The sequence below is a fragment of the Sciurus carolinensis genome, chromosome 13 (assembly GCF_902686445.1).
Source record: "Sciurus carolinensis chromosome 13, mSciCar1.2, whole genome shotgun sequence".
In the NCBI taxonomy this organism is placed as follows: domain Eukaryota; kingdom Metazoa; phylum Chordata; class Mammalia; order Rodentia; family Sciuridae; genus Sciurus; species Sciurus carolinensis.
Genome location: NC_062225.1, coordinates 48,778,085 through 48,799,871, shown reverse-complemented (window position 1 = coordinate 48,799,871; position 21,787 = coordinate 48,778,085). Strand labels below are relative to the sequence as shown.

The window sequence follows — 21,787 nt, the reverse complement described above, 5'->3', positions numbered from 1 at the left end:
GCAGCTTTCTCGGAATCTCAGGAAGCAGCTCCCCGCAAAAAGGGAGGGTGCTGGGAAGACGATGGTAAATCAATATTCACGAAGGCATAAAAGGTAAAGGAAATTTTGTAAAATGGCAAGGTGATGTTCACCTTTGATAAATTGCTTCCTTTAAAAAGAGAAGTAACAGCTTCCTTTAAGATGGTTGAAAAAAAATCAAGTTAACAAAAGAAACAAACATGAGAATTTGAGTTCTTTAGAATAGGCCTCTAGTCTCAGTGGCAAAGCATATGCTTAGCATGCACGAGCTGCTGAATTTTGTCTCTAGTAACACACACACACACACACACACACGAATATGCCTGTACTAAGATATTCAGTTTGTGCCCAAGTTATTAACTTGTGAATTTGTATGGTGGTTTTGTGATGTGGGAAGAAAGTCCATCCCTTGTTTTCTTCTTTGGGGCTTTCAAAGACCAAGCACCAGTCTTTTTATTTTTTTATTTTTTTGTGGTGCTGCGGATTGAATTTAGGCCCTTGTGCATGAGAGGCAAGCACTCTACCAGCTGAACTATATCCCTAGCCCCAAGCACCATTCTTAGAGTTTTGAAGTTACCCAGTTTTAGAGCATTGTTCTAGGGTTTTTAGCAGTACAGTGACCTAAGTACTACATTAGCATGTTCTTTACCCACATATAATCTATTTTGGAGAACTAGACCATGTTTATAAAACAAGCAGTGAATGGGACAGTATTTTATAGAAAGTGATACTTCCTGAAAACTTGAATCTTAGCCTGTTCATCCTCTGGTTGATAAACATATGCATGTTTGTAATTCTTATCTATATTCCCATTAGTCAATCTTCAGGGGAATTTGCCAAGCTCTAAATTTTGACCTCTTTGCTGTAAGCCTGTGATTTTTCAGAACTTCAATAAGATAGTAATGTGATTGGGTAATGGTTGTATGTTGTTGGGTGAGGCCCATAAGAATTTTGCCACTCTGGTTTAAATTTCTACAAACTTCTTAGATTTCTTGAATGTGTATGTGAAGTTGCTTTATTAGCTACAAAATTGTAGGAGTCTCAAGAAACAGTTGGACTGAAGTAAGGAAGACACTGGGACATTTGCCAAGTCTCAGCCCCTCCCTGCATTCCTTGATACCTATTAGATCACCCTATAAGTCTTCAGGAAACCCAAACGCTCCAGCCTGAGCCTAGTCCCATAATGGAGCCCTTTTGCTTGTGTGGTTCATGCTGGACCCCTTCTCTTAAAGAAATTTATTTGGCCCTCGTTATTCTGTACCTTGTTTCCTAAGGATTACTAGTTTGATGTGTGTGATCAAAGTGTGTATGTCCATATTCTTCGTCCAGTTGATTAATAAATTCCATGAAGACAATAACAATGGATAACATTTCTTCCAGCATTTCCTATAGTACCTGTTTTAGTCAGCTTTTTCATAACAGGAACCAAAAGACCCAACAAGAACCATGTAGAAGAAGAATAGGTTATTTGGCTCATGGTTTCAGAGCTTTCAGGCCATAGATGGCCAACTCCATAGCTCTGAGCCCAAGATGAAGCAGCACATCATGGCAGAAGGGCATGCCAGAGGAAAGCAGCTCAGGACATGGCAATCAGGGAGCAGAGAGGGCTCTGTTCACCAGGGATAAAATATAAACCCAAAGACATGCCCCCAGTGACCTGCCTCCTCTAGTCACACCCAGCCTGCCTATAGTTACCACCCAGTTAATCTGTATCAGTTGATTAATCCACTGATTAGGTTAAAGCTCTCATAATCTAATCATTTCACCTCTGAAAATTCTTGCATTGTTTCAGACTTAGATTTTTAAATTACCTCATGCCTAAACCATAACAGTGTCTTTTGTAAGTCTGAATGCACTTAGTGTCAGTTAGTACTTGACAAAATGAAGAAGTCACTTGTGGTCAGAACTGCTAATTATCACTTCAGTTGGGGGAAATTTCCCCCTAATTTTTGTGATACCTGTTAAAGAGAGAGTTCTGCATGTTTAAGGTTTTTACATTAAAATGTATCATAAAATAACACATTGCATTATACATTACAATGTACCGATTAAAAAATAAATTCAAGCACTACAGAAGTAGACAATGAATGTCTTCTTCCCCAAACCATTCTCATCCCATTCCCTAAAGATAGTTCCTTTTAAAAATTTGATGCATGTCTTTTGGGACATTCTCCATGTACATGAAAAGACTAAGTACTGAATATTTGTATTCCCCTTTCTTAATTCCTGTGTTGAAATCCTAGCCCCAATATGATGTTTTAAGAGGGAAGCCTTTGGGAAGTGAAAGACTTTGAGGAAGGAGACTTGATGAGTTGGGACTAGTGCCCTTATACAAGAGTCACAAGAGATGGCCTTTCTCTGCACTGTGTGAGAACAGAAGAAGAAGATGGTTCTCTGTAAACCATCTTGTACTTCCCAGAACCCTACTGTGCTAACACCCTGACTTCTAGCCTCCAGAGCTGTGAGAAACAGATGTTTGTTGTTTAAGACATCCAGTCTATGGTATTCTGTTACAGCAACCTAAACTAAGACATACATACATACATGCATACATGAAGTAGGCATTCTTTTTTTTTTTTTAAGTAAAAAAGTAGAAGCAAGACCAGTTGATTATTAGAATCCTAGAGTTTAATCTTCCTCCCTTTAAAGAGCATTTGTCATAGATTTTCATTCTTGCAGCATCTAACTTACCTACCATGAAGTCAGCTTAGTAGAGGTGCTCTTGGAAGTTTGGGGCATTGTCTGCAAGCTGGTACAAGCCTTTGCACAGTGGATCAGATATCCTTCACACAATGCCATCAGTTTGGCCCCTGCTTCCTATTGAGCTGCAAGTGTCTGACTGTAGGCTTTTATCCCTTTTGGTCACAAGAGCTAAGCTAAAGATTCTTTTAATTTTTCTACTTCTTCAGGTCACTGTGTGGTATTTCTGGTCCTCTTCCCTCTTTGTTTCTCTGTCTTCTAAGTTTCTTGAAAAAGGGTGCTTCATGGAGGGCATCTCTAAAGAACTGTTCACTCCTAAGTGCCTGTAGTTTGCCAGTCTTAAGTCACTTTTAGCCTTGTGGATGTGAGCAGTTAGAGTTTGAGGACTTAATGGTTCATTTTTCCCCTTGGAATGCTTTTTTTGTGACAGTGACAGAGGACATTTGGTTGAGTGGAGTGGCAACCCCCGACTAGGACTGGAATGTTACAAGTTATAGTATTTACACCTAGAATACTTCCATTTTGCTACAGCAGTCAAAGACCATTTGTCTTTCCCTTAGACTGGATTACAAGTGGATCAGAGTGCTCTTGTTGCTGCTGTTGTTTTAACTGATATTGAAGTTAAGCCCCCTCACCCCACCACACACACACACTGGTCTGACAAGGAGGAAAACAGTCTAGCAGCTTTCTAAATGCATAGCACTGGCAGCATGCCATTTATCCAGCTTGGCCCTGTGGTCAGTTGGTACCTTTTTCTCTTAACTAGGGACATGTCTGACAGTTTCGTGGGTTGATGGACCCAAAGCTGTTTTATGTATATCAGAAATAAGAAATATTGGAGAAATAAGTTACAGACCATATCCCTTAACCTTTTTTAGGTCTACTGTGAACACATAATGTCATACCTAGAACTAGTTGCTCTGCTGAGGATTAGTGTGTGCTTCCCTCTTCTGCCCTGAGCCCTAAACACACCATCCATGGAACTGTACTTATGGTCCCCAGGCATTTGAAGGTAGGCGGTGTTAGTGTGGATGCCTGTAAATAATGTAGAGGTATTCAAGACTGCCTGGAGAAATACAGGCTGGAGGATGCACCTGATACTAATGTGAAACCTAAAACTCCAACACTGAATTAACAGGTGTGCTTGTGCAGCTTTCTTTGTGCGTTTAATCAGCTGTAATCTTCAGGCATGCCCACATGTATTTTTTTTTTTTTTTAACTCTTTCCCTTTCAGGGAGCCATTTTAAAATGGACTTCCCATTGACTTTTATGGAGGATGATAATGTTTCCATGTTTTTAAAACCAAATGAAGAACTTCAAACTAATTAATCATGGTTATTTAATCTGTAACTAACTTGTGATTTTGAGAGAATTTATTTATTTATTTATTTATTTATTTTTGGTAATGAGGATTGAACCTAGGCTGTACCACTGAGCAACATCCCCAGCCTTTTTTACATTTTACTTTGAGACAGGGTCTCTGCTGAGTTGCTTAGTGTCTCTCTAAGTTGTTGAGACTGGCTTTGAACTCGAGATCCTCCTGCTTCAGCCTCCCTAGCCACTGTGATTACAGGTGTACACCACCATATCTGGCTTGTCTCTTTATTTTTAAGCTTTGTGAATCATGCTTATTAGAGAGAGTGTTTATTGACTTCTTACTTTCATCATGTATTAGTGAGTGAATGACTAAAATATTCATTAAGCAATTTCTATGTCCCAGGCTCTGTGATTAGTGTTTGAAATACAGAGATAGGTGATTACAGGAAAACATGTCCGCATGGTCAGCAGAGATTTTTTTTTGTCCTCACAGAGGAGAGGTGATATCAGTAAATGGAAGAGAAGTTCAGGCCAAGCAAGTGAATAGAGCCATATGCAGGAAGAGCTCTAGGTAAAACAAAAGGAGTGAATAAGGCCTTAATGCTATGCCAAGGAATTTAGCTCTTACTCTGCATTCTGGATTGCAAAATTCAGGTCAAAAGATTTTAAATTTTCAAATAGAAAAGTACTTGTTATTTTAATATGTAAAACTGCGTCCTAGGTGAAACAGAGGGATCTCCCCTAGACTCCTACCCCTGGGAATCCTGAGGCCTGGACCTAACCTGAGAACCACTGTGAGTTTTGGGGAATGGTGGGTTCAGACTTTTGTCTTCAGACAGTGTAGAAATGGGAGAGGCAAGAAGGAGACAAGGCATTTTAAGAGACTGTTATATTCTTCCAAGGAGACAGGTCCTGAAACTGGGCTTGATGGAGCAAGAGCGAGGACTTTACTGTTGAATTAGGATCCCTAGAACTTGCTCTTCAAGAGGCTGTGGAGGGTATGGGACAAGAAAGAAGGAAAAGGAATTAGGTTTTGGTTATCTGAAGCCTTCGCATGTCAGATGCTTGGGGCTTATGAAAGTTGTTTGGGTTTTTTGATCACAAATGTGCAAAGAGTGTGTGTGTGTGTGTGTGTATGTGTGTGTGTGTGTATATGTGTGTGTGTGTGTGTGTTTGTACCGTGTGCCCTCCAGTTTGGTTATATACTGGTTTCCTCAGCTTATATTTGTCTATGTTCTATGTAGCCCAGAGGCTCTTTCAGTCTGGTTGGCTACATGCACTTTGAGTTCCTCCTAGGGCCAGAGCATCTGGTTCTTCCTGGGTTTGGTTTGATTTATTCAGGACTGTCCATCTCAGAGCCAATAACAGGAATTGAAGAATGGCCTCAGAGTCCTGTAGTCCTACATTAGATCCCTCCTCTGCCACTTGCTAGCTCTGAGATAGTGGGAAGTTATTCCTATAGGATGAGAACAATGTCTAGCCTGTGCCCAGTGGTGCACACCTGTAATCCCAGCGACTCAGGAGGCTCAGGCAGGAAGTATGGTAAATTTGAGGGCAGCCTCAGCAACTTAGAGACACCCTGTCTCACAATAAGTAATAAAAAGGACTGGGAATGAAGCTCAGTGGTAAAGTACCCCTGGGTTCAATCCCCAGTACTTACAACAAAAAGAAAGAAAACAAATAAAAACAAAACAAACAATATCTTACAGGAACATGAGAACTTACAGTAATGTGAAAGTTGCTAGCTCAGTGTCTGCACACAGTAGGCATGCTTGTGAGGTGTAAATTCATTATGAAAACCAATCTTTTGAAGAGAGTGTTCCTCTCTTCCCCTTCAAGGAGTCTTTCCTCATTGAGATTACATTAATGTGAAGTGGGAGGTTAGACATCAAGGTGGACGAGCAGGAACATTCAAAGGGCACATGCTCTATGACCTAAAGATACTGGTGACTTGCAGCTTGCTTTGTTTGTTATGGTGACTAGAGGGTTTTTGTGACTCAATCCTTCTCCTGGGAGGCAGGAAAAGCACTGAAAAAGACTTTGTTTTTGAATTAAAAAAATTAATATGATCTTCACATTTGTGCATTCTCTTGCTGCACTTGCCTGGTTTAGATCTACACTCAATGCACATTAAAATGATCCTGCATAATCCCAGATTTATTGAAAGAATGATTTAGGGAGAAATGCAATAAAAATATTTAAAAACGGTTGATAAATTTATTTTCCCCATTCCCTCTCCTCCCCCGAAATGACTTGAGGTTGGAGGCAGAAGGAATACAGGGTAGAAAAATCCAAGTCAAACAGGCTTGCTTTTACCGGAAGAGGACTGGTCCTTAGTGGGGGTTATTTAGTTTTAGTGCTCTGTTCCTCTTTGTTGGGACAGCTGTAGTTTGGTATGGAGGAATAATAAAGAAGAAATATTACTAGATTTCCAGGAGGATTATTTATAATACTTAAAATTTGTGTGTCACTTTCATCTTGGAGAACATTCAGAATACTACTGTGATATTAATAGCAGTCCATGGTAGGGGGGAGTTATCTCCCATTTCACAGATTTCAGTCTATTTTTCTGAATCAGGTTGTTCTTTGCCTTGCCTTAGTGTGGCATAAATCAGAGGCATCTGGCTTCCCAGGCACTAATTGAAAGCCTCTGATGCCTGTCTTTGACTGTCGTTTCCAACCCTCTTGGAAATTGCCTTCCTTCATCTAAGTATTTGTTGGTCTCCAAATGCTCTTTAATTCATGGGAAAAATTCTTGTACCTATCCCTACAATTTACTCCATATCACAGAATTATGAGTAAGACTGAGATAACTAGATATCTCCTTGTGACACCAGTGGTGATTGAGCTTGATAAAACCTTTCCCAAGAGGCCGGAACTTTACCTGTATTTAGCAGGAAGGCTGAGATTTGACAATCGTGTTTTACAGGGTATTTCTTTTTGTTTCTGACTGTCAAAACACAAGAGAAGCATGACCACTTTAGAAAGGGAAGCCTACATGCTTATTTTAAAAAAGGATCAAACATACATTTGTATACCAAATAGTGTACTAAAAAGATATGGTGGTGTGGATTATCTTATAAAATATGGTCAGCTGGGGATGTAGCTCCGTGGTAGAGTGCTGGCCTAGCATGTTCAGGGCCCTGGGTTCATCCCCAGCATTCCTCCTTGCGTACTCCCCACCACCACCCATCACCAAATAAGGCGATGTGAATATATCCTAGGAAGGTGACAGGCTGACATTGTTTTGTTAGTTCTGGCTTCTTTTCACTGTGGTTTCTGTGTGCATGGTGAGACATGGACTGTGTGTTAGTATAGGATGATAGCAACCTTTGTCCTTCTTGGGGGTAAATAATAAATGCCCTGTGACTCTGACTCAAGGCCTAGTCTCATGTTAATTTTTTGTTAATGTTTTATGTTTGATGAGTCAGAAATGCAGGCTCTTACACAGTGTTATTAACAAGAACTAGGGTAACTTTGATTATAATCACTTCAAATTACAGACTTCTTTCCTGTGTAATGATTTTTGCCATTTGCCCTTCTATATTCCTTAATAGACCAACAATAAGGACAGTTTTTTGATCAGTGAGAACCTTGGTCCGTTGCTTCATGAGCTCTTAATACCCTAAAATTATCCTTAACAGCAGGCTGTGTATGTGGCCACATTGACAGGACATCAGTGTTCTGCAGCTGGGTGGGCAAGTCTTGATGTTCCAGGGTGACTGATGACAGGGCATCACAGAACCTTCAGAGCAAGGGACCAACATCTGCCAAGGTGATCCTGTGCACACACACACACTCCCTCACCACTAAATTGTGCTCACACCCCTACATTGTGTAAATGTGCACATGCTTCAACATGATATGTTGTTGCTGTGTCTGAAATACTGATTTCCTCTGTGTTTTGGGGACTCAATCTCAAAAGATAATGTCTGAAAAATAAAGTGTCTTTTAGTCAGCTTTTCTCTGCTATGACTAAAAGGCTTTGACTAGAACAATTTTAAAGGAGGAAAGGTTTATTAAAGGAGGAAAGGCTCATAGTTTCAGAGGTCTCAATCCATAGACAGACAGCTGCCTCATTCCTCAGGGCTCAAGGTGAGGCTGAACATCATGGCAGAAGAGTGTCACAGAGGGAAGCAGCTCACATCAGGAAGGGGGGAGAGAGAGAGGGAGAGGGAGAGAGAGAGAGAGAGAGACAGACACACTGACTTGACTTTACTCTCCAAATATATACACCAAAGCCACATCCCAATTCCAGTTTCCTCCAGCCACATCCTACCACTTTAATTACCACTCAGTTAATCCCTATCAGGGGATTCAATCACTGATTGGGTCAAGACTCTTACAACCCAACCATTTCTCCTCTGAACCTTCTTGCATTGTCTCACCTCACATCCATACTGTAACAAAGTGTTTAAGCGGTTGCATGAAGGTCAGCCTCATAGGTCTCCAGGCTCTGCACAAGTAGCAGTGGTGAGGAATGAAAGTCCCTGTCTAGAACTGCATGCAAGTGTGAGGCATGGAGGCAATTTGGAGCCAGTGACTAAGTTATGAGGACTTTTGTTATAAAAATAAGAGTTGGCAGGATTCCTGTAAATTTCTTTTTTCCTGCAGGTGGAAGGGAGGACCAGGGACAGGTGCATTGGTTGACAGCATTTGAGAACATTTTGTTCAGCTCCAGAGTCTTGGGCATGGAACCTGCGGCTCTAGATCTGCTGTCTTTTCACCATCACAGGAGTGCTTTTCTCTTCAGTCTTTACTGGTGCCTTTTTTTTTTTTTTCCCTTCAAATTTTTATTTCTTTAAATGTATTTTTAATTTTTTGTGGTGCTGGGGATGGAACCCAGGACTTTGAGCATGCTAAGCTGGGGCTCTACCACTGAGCTACATCCCTAACCCCTCAAATTTTCATTTTAATATGTGGTAAAAAAAAAAAAAAAAAAAAAGTAACATAAACATTACCAGCCTAACCATTCTTAAGTGTGCAGTTCAGCAGTATTGACTATATGTACGTTGTTGTGAAATAGATCTCTAGAACATTTTCATCTTGCAAAACTGAAACTCTACACCCGTTTAACAATAACTCCCTGTTTCCCCTCCCCCAGCTCCTGGCAACCACCATTCTGCTTACTGTTTCCATGAGTTTGACCAACTAGGTACTCCGTGTAAGTGGAATCATGTAATATTTGTCTTTTCATGATTGACTTATTTCACTTAGCAAAATGCCCACAAGGTTCATCCATGTTGTAGCATGTGGCAAGATTTTCTTCTTTTTTAAGACTGAATAATATCCAGATCTCTCCATTCATTCACTGATGGGTGTTAGAGTTGCTTCCATGTCTTGGGTATTGTGAATGCTGGTATAATGAACAAGGGTGTGCAGATATCTCTTTGAAATCTTGTTTGATTACCCAAAGTGGGATTGCTGGAGCATATATGGTTCTATTTTAAATATTTTGAAGAATCGTCATATTATTTCTTTATCAACTGCATCATGTTTCCATTAATGGTGCACAGGGGTTCCAGTTTCTCCACATCCTTTACTGAGGCTTCATAATGTTATTAAAACAAGGGATAGTAGAGAAAAGGCATCATTGTGATCTCAAACTCTGTTTTTCCGGGTAGATGGTAATTAAAAGGTCGACTGAAAGGTAATGAGAGTAAGTGTAGAGGTGGTTATGGGTGGTCATACATGGCACGTGTTAGAAAATAGCTTAGTCCTTTCTTCTTTCACTTCATGCCTCATTTGTCATTAAAATTCTAGTTGCAATGAATGAATCATTTGTCAAGTATTGTTTTTAAAATGCCTTTTGATAGGCCGTTCATGATATCATAAGAATTATAAAGGAGTAGTCAGTGCAGAGATGAGAGAAAGGGTCTTAGAACAGCAGTCTGTTGGGACTTCCTGTGCTCTTTGCTAAACTAGGAGATGAGGTAGTCCCACAGTGTGGGCTCCCATTCTCTGAGCTGGTACAAGAGGGGTGTTGCAGAACATGGAAGAATATTGGTCATCTACTGCTTGGTCTAAGTTTGTTGGCTCCCGTTGGTACAAGTGGTTTTGGATGCTGGAAGGCAGGTGGGAGAGGACATTAGAATGAGGTTTTCTCTTGTTTCAAGCCCAGGCCCTACTTCACTGACAGAGAGGCATGAGGAATGCATGCCACTTCCTTTGTCTGCAGCTACCTGTACCTTCAGGTTCGTCCTGGAAATTAAAAAGGTGCAGGAATTCAGAAAGACTACTTTCTAATCTCCAGTATGCCAGGAACTTTGTATATCTGGGTGCACATCTCTGTGCCTCATATTGAGATAGATGGCTTAAATACATACATTTTGAAAAAGGAATTTTTGACACCTGTTACAGAGTTCTAGCTGTCATCTTCTAAACCTGAAAGATTAAAGTGTGGCCTGAGGGTGTTATGTTACATAAGGTGGACTACGCTCTGTAGTTAACCATGTGAGGCCAACTTCCCTACGGGGCTTTTGTTTCCTCAGTGTTCAGGCTTCTGAAATGGCTACCACACTTCTTAGGTACTGGGCTGGGAGGGTGGGGAGAAGATTACAGACTTGCATCTGCCTTAAAGCAGCTTATGTATTTTCAAGACCATTATATCTAGAGAATCAGAGAGATTTTCTCTTTTAGGTCCTTTAGGTTTTTAGGGAAGCATTGGGGAAGCTAAAGGACACAGCTCATGGGTGCAAGCCAGTCAGTGTCAAAGCTGAGAATGAGAGTCCACATTTTACTTCTCTTGAGTTTGAAACTGGTACACAGTCTATTATTTTAATTAAGTAGATAAGACTAGTGCACAAGAAGAGATAAGCACTACTCTAAGACAGTTTGTGATAGGTGCCAGACGAGGGAGGCTGGCAGTAGTGGTATAAAGTTTCTAAGAAGGAGTGATCACCCTAGCTGGGATAATCTAGGAAGCCTTCCTGGAGGAGGGAAGGTTTTGAGCTAGACTTGAAGGATGGATGAATGTAGATGGAGAAGAGGGAGCATCAAGAGCAGAGGCATGAGAAGCCCTACACAGGTGGTGGGATGCTGATCAGTTTGGCTGTAGCAGACCAGTAGGTAGGAAGAGGGGTTGGGTGACATCTATGCAGCCATCTGCCTTGTGCCAGGCACAGGATCTGGAGCTTTACCCATTTCATCTCAGCATCCTGAGTGTGGGAAATGACATCCCGATTGCTACCTGTTTGAGGACATCACTTTCTCCCCACCTTGGGTTTGTATTTGGGGACCTATCCCACTTCGAGTAAAATCATTTGCATTTTGATCCAGCAGGAAATTATTTGGCTTGAAATGGGGAGGAAAAAGTGAAGGATTGTGTATTTGTATAAGGAAGGTCTCAGAGGTAGCCCATATTATTTCATTCTTTTATGGTAAGCCTCTGACTTCATAGGCAGCTGGTGGGCCTTGGTGCTCCTGAGTGACTGTGCCATCTATGAATTATTCAGGCCTGTGCTCAGTGAGTGGCTGCCTAGCAAAGTCCTGTGGGAAAGAGGCTGTTCTATCTCACTGAGAGATCAGCAGACGCTCAGGTGCTGAGGAGGAAGATATGACTGCACCCTTAAAATATTTCACATGCTAACATGCCAGAGCTGTCTGTGTCCCCTATCCCTGCAACTGGGTCTCTTTTTCAAAGAGCAAGAAATAACACCTCCCATCCCCCAATTAATAAATACAACAGTCCACACTTTGATGTTAGTATGACACAGGTTGGCAGGGGTTTAGTTAGATGCAACATTAAAACTTCATGAATTGGATGGTAGAGGAACAGAGAGCATTCATGTGGAAGAAACCCCACTCTTGTCTGATATTTCCCAACCAAGTAGAGAAATTCAGTTGTTGATCCATTTGACTTTATCTGTCACTAACCTGTCATTGATCACATGCTTACATCTTTGTCCTTGCATGTGCATAACCATGTTTCAGCTAGGTTGAAGGTGCCTGCAGAGAAGAAAGCATAACCTCTGGGTCTCTCTGATGGCCTGTACTCACGAGTGGCACGTAGGATGGGTTGAGTTGGCTCTCTAGACAGGAGGCATGGAACCCATCTTGATAACGAGGTTTGCATTCCTCCATTCTTTCCCTTTCTCCTTCCTTCTTTAGGTGCTTGCTTTTGCTTTTTTCACCTGGAAAAAATAACATGGGTGTGAATGCCTGAGGGCAGGGTCCAAAAGCTTATTTTCACAAAGAATAGATTTGTATTTCCTCCTTTACCATTGTGGAGCTGTGCTAGCTCCAAGCCCCACCCCCAACAGTGTCTTTCTACTATCCCCCAACCCCTCATAAAACTCTGGCAAGATAGCTCTGAATACATATGTTTATCAGTCTTTTTTCCTCCATGTTGGAGGTGGAAAGCAGAACCAAAAACCCTGGGCAAGAGCAGGCCTGGCCCCAGTTGCATTCCTCAGATATTCTTTTCCTTTAAACTACTCTACCTATAGCAGAGGAGCCCATTCAGGCTTTGGCTGGTGTTACATTCATAGGCATAGCAACACCTGTTTGCCAGAGGTGGGGCCCGTGGACTAGGACATTCTTTGTCCATTTAGGGAAACTTTGCCTGTGTAGATAAAATATGTGATATGATTCAAATGCAGGGATAAGGTTTGGCTGGGGAAGAAGATTCAATAAACTGCATTCCTTCCTTCCCCAGGATCTTGGGTGCTTGTTAGGAGTGTAACTTCCTTTTTAAATTTTTTCTTCAGCACTGATGTCAGGTGCTTTGTATTCAGTTCTGATATGAACAGTAGGACAAAAACTAGAAAAGCAGATGAATGGAAATTAGGTATACAATGATATTTCACATTTCTGCCGTATAACTAGATGATTTTGGTTATGTGTGTGGGGGCAGATTTATATATAGATAAACATCTGTGTCTTCCAAGGAACAAGGCTATTAATCTCTATCGACCTTAAGTCTTCCCTTAATTTTTTTCTTCTAGTTGTTGTGAATCCTGAAGTATCAAATCTGATAGGCCCAATTGGAAGAAACATTGGCCTTTTGTAATTTGTTTCATGGTGCATATTGTAACCTTGCTATCTCTGAGGTGTTACTGCTTTCTAGCCATGTGAATTTGAATATGCATTTCCCAGTGTATAATGGGGTGAGTTAAAGAGAAGAGAATGGAATATGTGGGTATTTGTCAAATAGAGAATTGGTACTACCACGTACTACTGCCCTTGTCCAAAATTCACAGGAATGACTACTTCAGGTCCCAGCCTGGGGTCAGCATTTCTTCATGAAGCCTGCAACATCATGTAGCTGATAGCCTCCATGGTTAAATAAGAGACCACCAGAAGTACTAGAGAATTAACCTGTGAAATATTCCCTAGGACAAGTTTAAAGACTGGTAATCATGGCATCTAGGATTGTTCTGGCATCTTTATGGATGTTTAGCTCACTTAATTTATAGAACAACTCTGTGAGGTTGGTTTCATCATTAGTTGTAGAGAATCACAAGGTTAGAAAACAGCAGAGCTAGATTCCCACATCCGAAGCCTGCTTTTAACTACCCTTCCTCCCCTAGTGGTGCGTACTGAAACCCTTACAGTGTCACATGAGCTATCTCTGCAGAAGGTAAGGGGTGGACTCACCCCTTGTCTTCAAGGAATAGTGTGGGTTGGAAGAAGTGCTGCTTCCAGCTCCCAGGCTGAGCTCCTCAAGTGCAAGGTGCCACTGGGGAGTAAGGAGACCTTCTGGAGGGTGGCAAGCAGGTAAAGTTTGACACAGAAAGGCCAGTGTTGAATGTGTTCTGTTAGTGAGCCTTTTTGAAAAATGCACTTTGGAGAGAAAAAGGAGGTTTCATATAATTTCTTATTTTCTATTTTTGGCTGTTATTGCATAATGTGATGGGTTGTGAGTTTTCTGTTATGTGGGAAAATTTCCATCGATGAAGGGATGAGTTTTTTAACAGGAGACACATAATGAGGTAGGCTTTGGGGAGAAAAGAAAGTAGCAAGTAGGTAGTTAGGGGGGCAGGAGTCTCTTTGGGCTTTAGATAGTAGAAAGAAGAGTGATCATGCTTAAGGATTTAAGAATGGAAGCCGGCAAGAGGCTTTTAGAGAATGGAATAGATGGGTAAGAGGAAAGACACAGCAAAAACCAGAGACGCAGTCACAAAGATAAAATAAACAAATTCCCTGTGGAGTATACAGGTATGATTTGAAGCCCACTTCTCTCTCTGACCATGCAAATGGAAGAGAATTATTTTGGTCATTGTATTTTGGTTTCCTGTAAGAAAATGCGCAAGAGAAATTGGCTGTGCTCATCCAACTGTCAAGTGATTTGACACTGATGAATAATGAATTGGCAGTGGAAAGCAGCAGAAAACTCAGCAAAACAGTTTATATGTGAAACTTTGTTGTTTTTCTCTGTCTCCCTGTTCCCACCACTTCTTTCCCAGCTCTTAGACTGGTTTTTCAAGTCCTGGGATTGAATGTGTACAAATCCCATCACATCTTAGCATTTTGGCCATCCTCTCCCGGACATTTTCAATCTTACTAATGTTTGGATGTTCAGGAAACGAACATCCAAAGTTTACCCTTTCAAGCTTTCTGTAATGCAGAAAAAGCATTCATCTTTTTTTTTTTTTAATCCCTAAGCCTGTACAGATGCTCTTAGAACAAACAGTTGTACTCTCACCCATTTCACATCCAACATGCCGAATGCCACAGAATCTTAGTGACCAGGACCACAAGTATGAGAAGAGGAATAAAACCAAACAAGACCAAACAGAACCCATTCTCAACAAAAGAACCCTCCAAGTATCAAGTTTTATGTGCATTTACAGAAAATGTACCTAATCTTGTCCCAAACTAACTATTGTAGGGGTTCCCGTGGAGGCTTGCTTGGGTTTTAGGTTTACCTTGATACTATTTGAGTTTACAGTTTTTCAGAAAAACTCAAAAATCCTTCCTTAGATAAATTCTAAGTGCACTTGAAAGATGGCAGAGATGGAGAGGTGCAAAGAGTGCTGAACTTGGTCAGCCTGGGATCTACCTGTTGGCTGAGCTACTCATCAAGCTTGATAGACCTTGGCAAGGAAAGCAGTGTATCTCCTTGACTCTTAGTTGTCTTATTTGCAAAGTGCAGAAAATACCTACCTTATAGTGTTACTTGATATATGTGAAAACATTTACTAAACTGCAAAGTGTGATAATGTTATGGTTATTATGGCCATTCTGTTTATGTGGGGATTGATAATTGGGACTGCAGTTATAATTGGGACCCAAGCAAGGGGCATCTAAATCACTGATACTTTTAGGATCAGAAGGAATTTTTATGGTGTTTGATTCCAATCTGTGTGATTTCTATAAAAGGCTCCAGGAAGGTTAGACATATGCTCAAGATTAGGTATCCTGTTGGTGGCACCCAGAAGTTAGGATGAGTCTGAGTACCTGACCGACACTGGACTTGGGTCCTACCCACAGCCCATACATAGCTCTTCTAATTTGTTCCGCCTACAGATCATCACAGAGACCTGGCTTTATCTTTTTGGCATCACTGTAACTGCTTTTCCAGTAAGTCATGGTTGTCTTTCACACCTTGGAATCTTGATGCAGCTTGAAGGCAGGCATAATCCCACTTGTTGAGTTGGTCCCCTGGCTTGGGTGAGGGATAGAGTAGATTAGAAAATGGAGGGGATGGGCCACAGTGACAGAACCCAAGCTTCCTTCTGAAGGAAGGTTGGTTGACTGTTAAGCATTATGAAAACTGTCTCCCTCTTTTAATTTCCCAGTCACATGCCACATGTATCTGTATAGGTGTCTTAATGATTCTTCTGATATCACTATAAATAAAACTGGGTAGGATGCCGACTTTTCATTTATTAAGATAGGGCTAACTAAGCTCCTTTAAATCCCTTCTTTCCTCCTCAGAATGTCTCTGTCCTTTCCCTGCCTCTGAAGATGATTGGACCTCCTCTAGGCTGAGGCTGACTACCACCCATACCTCTGAGCCTTTTTCCTACTGGCCTTTCCCTACTTAGGCCAACCCCGGGCTGAAACCTGTGCACAGAGGACATGCTCAGTTGGGTCCTACTCCAGAACCCCTTTCCCTGGCCCTCTAACCGCCATTCCCTAGTCCAAACTGCCTCTTCCCCCTCTTTCTCCTTATTCTCTAATTCTCCTTTACCTGGCTTTTGCTTTTATTAACCCATTGACTGACCTCCTAATTCTCACACTGACTTACCTTTTCTCTGAGATACTTACTTGACCTTTTTGATGCCATTCACCCCCTTTTTCCTCCTTGAGTATCTCTCTTCTCCATTGGATTTTTATTCTGTAACTCTTCATTATTTTTTCTTCTTCCTCCAAACCCATCATCCCCAGGAGTCTACTTAGACTCTTGCCTTGTTATTCCCTTCATGGGAATAATAACATCACTACTCTCTCAGCTGCCACCTCTGTGCCCAGGACTATAGCTTTGAGCTCTAGCTGTTCATCCCTGACTACTCTGGAGATGTCACCTAGTGGTGTTGCAGGTGACTCAGATTCAGCCTGTGTAAAGGGAATGTTCAGTCCTCTCCTACATACCCCCTGCCAGCTCTACCACCCAGTCTTTCCTGATCCTATCCTTTGAACTTCCCACATAAAGTTGGTTACCAAAGTCCTAGGATTAACTCTTACATCAGCCTTTTGATTCCTGTTGCCACACCCTGATTGGTCCTTTGACCTAGACATTTGCAGTAACCACCCACTTGACTTTGCTGCCTTCATTGTTTCTTTTCTGCCAGATTAATCATCCCTAGTGCCTAGCTCAAAAATCTCCAGTGGTTCCCAGCTCATTTTTAATTCTAACCTGCTTCTCATAGCTTCCCTCTCAACCTGACAGTTCTTTATGTGCCAGCCAACCAGCTAAACTGCAGCACTTTGTGGTCCTACTCCTTGGGCAATTAGGTGAGGCAGCTTTTCCCTTTCTCCAGCCTGTTAACTGCTTGTGTTTCAAAGTCACGACAAAATGCCAGTGTCTCCTGGAGTTCTTCCCACCTGCCTTCCTAGGCAGATGTGGCCTCCATGTCTTCTGAAGTCTTTGTATTCTTTTGGTATTTAACTGTTTGCACATAATTTGTCCCGTCTCCTTTGGCTAGCAATTCTTCCAGTCTCCTTTGAATCCTCCAAAATATCATTGCCTTGCCCACCTTAGGTATTGTAAATATAGCTCAGTAAACACTGAGGAAATAAAAGAACTAGTGCCTTTGGCTGTCCTTCACTTTCCTTCCCACTACTGAGTTGTAGGTAGTCTGATGGGCTTTCAGGGTTTTGTTCCATTGTTCCCTGGCCCCATCACACCAAATACATTCCCATTTCTAACCCATCCCTGTGGGGGGAGAAACCTTTCTGATACCTCAAAACCTTTCTAATACGTGCATGTGCTCACTCTGCCTGGTTTGTTCAGCCTCGGCTTTTTAGGATTGAGTACAGCTGCACTAGTTCCAGCCTCTCCCATCACACTGTATGTAACCTGGTGAATTGGATAGCTATTTCATGTACTTCCTCATACCAGAGGGAGCTGAAAGGGAGATATTCCCAGTTGTGACTCATACTCTCCTCACTGAATGGCTTAAATATTAAAAATAAAATGTTATAAATTGGCAAAGCACTTTGTAATCTCATTTTCTGTGCTGTAGCTGGTCACTGAGACTCATCACTTCACTAGTGTATTTAATAGTGAAAAAGGGCCTGTTGAAAAGATTCTGATTGAGACAATTCCACATTCTACTTTTCTTTGTACTCATGGGGAGGCGGGAAATAGAAGGAAAGATGCCCTCTGAAAAGTATACTCAATTTTAAAGAGTGTGAAAAATTTTAGGGCATTTTCACATTATTCCTTTAGTGACTTTGTAGAGATAGACACTAGTTATTTCTGACAGCTGGGGTTTAGAAAGAAACCAGGGTTTCCTTCTAAGGTCATGGGGTGATGAGGCTTGGCCAGGACTAGAAACTCAGGTCTTGGGAATCCAAGTCAGGTGTTTCTTCTAAGATCCAGCATCTTGCCATTTTCCTGGCTAACACCTGTTCAGTATTCTGAATTGGTAAAGGTAAGAGAGCTTTAGAATATGCTCTACATCTGGGATGATGAGCAATATCTTCTCACCCTGGCTGGGTTTATCCTGAAAACCAAAGGTTGATATTGAATGTATTAAAAACCCAGTTGTGTGGCAGGAGTAGGGTTTATTGGAAGCTGAGCACTTAGCTAGGCTCTGGGTTTGTTCTAACTATAGCGCTGGACAGGTGCAGTCCTTTGAATTACAATTGTCCTGGGGACTAAAGTGAACCTGGGATGGGGGCCCACCTCTTTGATGCAGATTGGAATCCTTTAGGTATGAAGAAATTACCTTTTTCAGAAAGTATTGCTGCAGGGCTCTAAACCCGGAATGCCAGATTTATAATTTGTTGTCTGCCAACTTCAGTGAGGAAAAAAGGGGGAGGGGGCAAGACTAGAGTCAGTTATTTCCCAAGGAGACACTTTGAGCCTAAGACTTTCTACGTAGAGGAGTTTATTTTTGGTTGAGGTGGATGGGAGAAACAGTGAGGAGAGATTTAAAAAATTTGGAGAACCAAAAGTTTTGAGGTCTCGTTTAACAACTCGAAGCAGGATTTAAGGGGAATTTCTGTTCCGTCGTCTCCCCACGGAATCGGAAGCCCCGGGGTCAGGGCTCCTGCTGCTGTTTACCTGTGCACCTTTCTCCCACAATGCCCTGCACCTCGGTGCTCCCATAAATCCTCCTGGCTGGAATTACCGGCACGGGGCGCGAGTTAGCCCAGGAAACCCCCGGCTTCACCTCCCAGGAAGGCAGCCGTCTGCCGGGAAGACTCCCCCGTGGGCCCGGCCTCACGCCTGCCCCGGCGGCGTCCTGCGTGGCGCCCAGACCGACTCTGTTGAACTTTCCCGGTGGCGGGCCGCCGCGGCCGCGTGGTTGGCGCCCGCGCAGTGGCTGCCGAGCGCCCAGGTGCGCCGCCCGCGTTATCTCCGCTGACGCTCCCAGCGGCCGAGCCGCGCGGGCCGGGGACCTGCGGGGCTCTCGCCACCCTCGCGGCCTCCGGCGGCCGTGCGCTCCTTTTCTTGAGATAGTAATCGGAGACTTTTCCGTTACATGAGGCGCGCAACAAAAGATTGTAATTCCAGCAGCTTTGTTTAGGAAGGTACCACCGCGGCGCCTGTCGGCGGCGCTACCCGGGCCGGGGCGGCTGCTGCGGGGCCACCCGGGCCGTGCGGGTCCCGCGGTCCCGTGGGGTCGCGGGCCAGCCGGCCTCCCCCGCGCCCCTCCTCGTGGTACAGCCTGCGTTTCCTCCACAATGCTGTTATGCTAATCAGGTGACATCACCGCCCAGCGCACGGCGAGTGGCTCCTGATTAAATTACAAACGGGCGGCCGCTGCGGGCAGCCGGGAGGGAGGTGTGTGCGGCGCTCCCGCGAGCACCCGGGCTCGGTGACCGTGGCAAGCTTAGGATTGGCCATATTTAAAACATTTGTAAGTAGGACTTGTGCCTTCCTCAAGCTTCTAGGCAAGGGCCACAGAAGGAAGGAGAGCCACAAGGAATTAGATGCCTGAGTGGTAACTCCTCGCCCAGCTAAGGTGGACTCTAACCAACTTCCTATCAGATCACCCAGCACCCATTTCCGACCGGAATGCGACTCTCTTGAGGTTCAGCCCTTTTTGCTGGGTCCGGGAGCCAAGCCGCGCGGAAGCTACTGTGTGTTGGATGGGGATCGGAGGGGGCTGGAGCGGAATTTCCACAGTGCAGCCGGCCCGGGCGTTACGTCGGGCATAATGGAATTGCAGAGGACTTCCAGCATCTCTGGGCCGCTGTCGCCTGCATACACAGGGCAGGTGCCGTACAACTACAACCAGCTGGAAGGGAGATTCAAGCAGCTCCAAGGTAAGCACCTTTCCTGAGGCCCCAGTGGGGCCGGATCGACGTGGGTTCTGAGGCTTTATTTCTGCCATATAGTACCTGACCCTAATGAAGACTTGCAGCCGCTCAGCACGGCCCCAAAGCCTCTGGTTGACTGCGAGCACCCATTCACGACTTCAGGCGGCAGTTGCTCACACTGGTTTTCAAAAAAGCCACCATTTGGAGTCCTTCTCTCTCCAGATCCCTTTTAGCTCTTGGTTGTCAGGTATCAGCTGCCACTACACCCACATTTTCTTCCTTTCTCTTAGTTGTCTTTTTATCTCAGGAGATCGGTGCTAATAGATCCATTAGCATGCAAGTATTTGGTTCCGGGTCGCCTCTGGCTCCCAGCCCCCAGCCTCTTACCTCTGGGAAGCCTTAAAGGTGTAAAGTGCACTACCCGAGACCCAGTCCTGTAGAACAATAGAGGGGAGGAGGGAGTGGTCTTTTTGTTCCTAAGCCATCAGTAAATTACAGTTTTGATTCCTAAGCTTAATTTTAACTCTTTTGATGTATTGTGTTGGGGAAGAACCTTCCCATCAGTTTAGTGGGCTATGTAATTTATAATAAAAGCCAGTTATTGTCATTCCAGTGCTATGGGTTGGATTAGTTGGATCAATTACAGGTTTCTTGGCGACTCTATCAAGCTCAGAGAAGTGAATGCATCCAATATTTTGCTGTACATATTTTAAAGAGCAGGACCCTGTGTTGCTTGAGAGTACTGTGTATTCCTGTCTGCAGCCCATGGCTGTCGCTGACCAGCCAGCAGGCCCTGGCCAGTGGATCTCAGTTTATACATGTAAAAAGGTTCATAACTGAAAACAGCTCCTTCGATTTGGAAACCCCTGGAAACAGTAATGGGGTGGGGAATGGCTCTAGTACTGTAAAGAGTAGTACTCAAAGACTGTGTTTCTTATTTTAACTCTTCTTGGTGGTAAAGATGTGGTTCCTGTGAGGAGGAGAAAGGAAGGAAGCGGCTCAGTCCTAGAATGTTTTCATTAGGAAGAGGGTGAGGATATATTTCATTCATTGGTTTATTTGTCTTGTGACATAGTTGACAGTAATGACACATTTTTGGAAAACAAGAGGTAGACACAGGACATGATTTTAAACATTTGCTAGGTTGTGCTGTATTCCTTTGGCAGTTAACTGAGAGGTAACTTCATTCTGTCTTGGAAATGGTTGTGTTTTTGGTTCATTCTTCTTGATTTACCTTTTTAAAAACTTAGGTGAGGGGAACTTGCAAGTGATAAAATAGAGGAATGTTTGTTCTTTAGCCTATGTTAGCAGCCCCGCAGCTTTAGGGTCTGAGAAAGCTCCCCTCTTCCCATGGCCCAGACTCCCTACTTTTTAATGTCATTCTGCCAAAGGGAAAGCTCCCACAGGGAGTCTCAACCAGAAAACCCACCACCAGTTTCCAACCAGCTCACCCCTTGTAGTCTCAGCAAAAATGCCCAACTGGGAGAAAATGTAAAAAGGTGTGGGGAGGAATGCACTCCAGACCCACCCATAACAAAAGGCTGTTATTCTAAAAGGGTTGAGGGTGGTTGTAAACTGCTCACTGAGCAGGGTGGCGCTTACACACAGGAAATGTCTTAACTGTCCTCTCTGGACAAGGAAACATTTAAATTAAAAAGAAAATCACTACGTGCCCCTCATATTTTGTGTATTTTTCTCAAAATCTCTTGAAAAGAGGTGGGCTTCACATAGTGTGGTGACTTTAAAACAGTTTTTAAAAACAACCTTTGACCTCTTAATTTAGCTGTAGATGACTTTCTTTTTAAATATTGTGGTTTGGAGTTGCACAAGTTTAGTGCTGGTATTTCTATAACAGAAAACCACTTATGTTCAG

The 21,787-nt window shown here is 43.0% G+C and overlaps 1 protein-coding gene across 4 annotated transcripts in view; it reads left to right on the top strand.

The window, feature by feature from the left end:
* The window catches only part of Sptbn1 (spectrin beta, non-erythrocytic 1), a 186,821-nt gene that overhangs the window by 68,182 nt on the left and 96,852 nt on the right, over nucleotides 1–21,787 (top strand). The window contains exon 1 of one of the 4 annotated variants that reach the window (XM_047523354.1): nucleotides 19,422–19,920. The exons of 2 other annotated variants lie outside the window; for them this stretch is intronic. In XM_047523354.1, coding sequence (XP_047379310.1) covers nucleotides 19,812–19,920 — 109 coding nt within the window. In that variant the 5' untranslated portion in view covers nucleotides 19,422–19,811. Of the gene's footprint in view, nucleotides 1–19,421; nucleotides 19,921–21,787 lie in introns of those variants that run through there. One more of the 4 variants, XM_047523353.1, reaches the window with a different exon arrangement.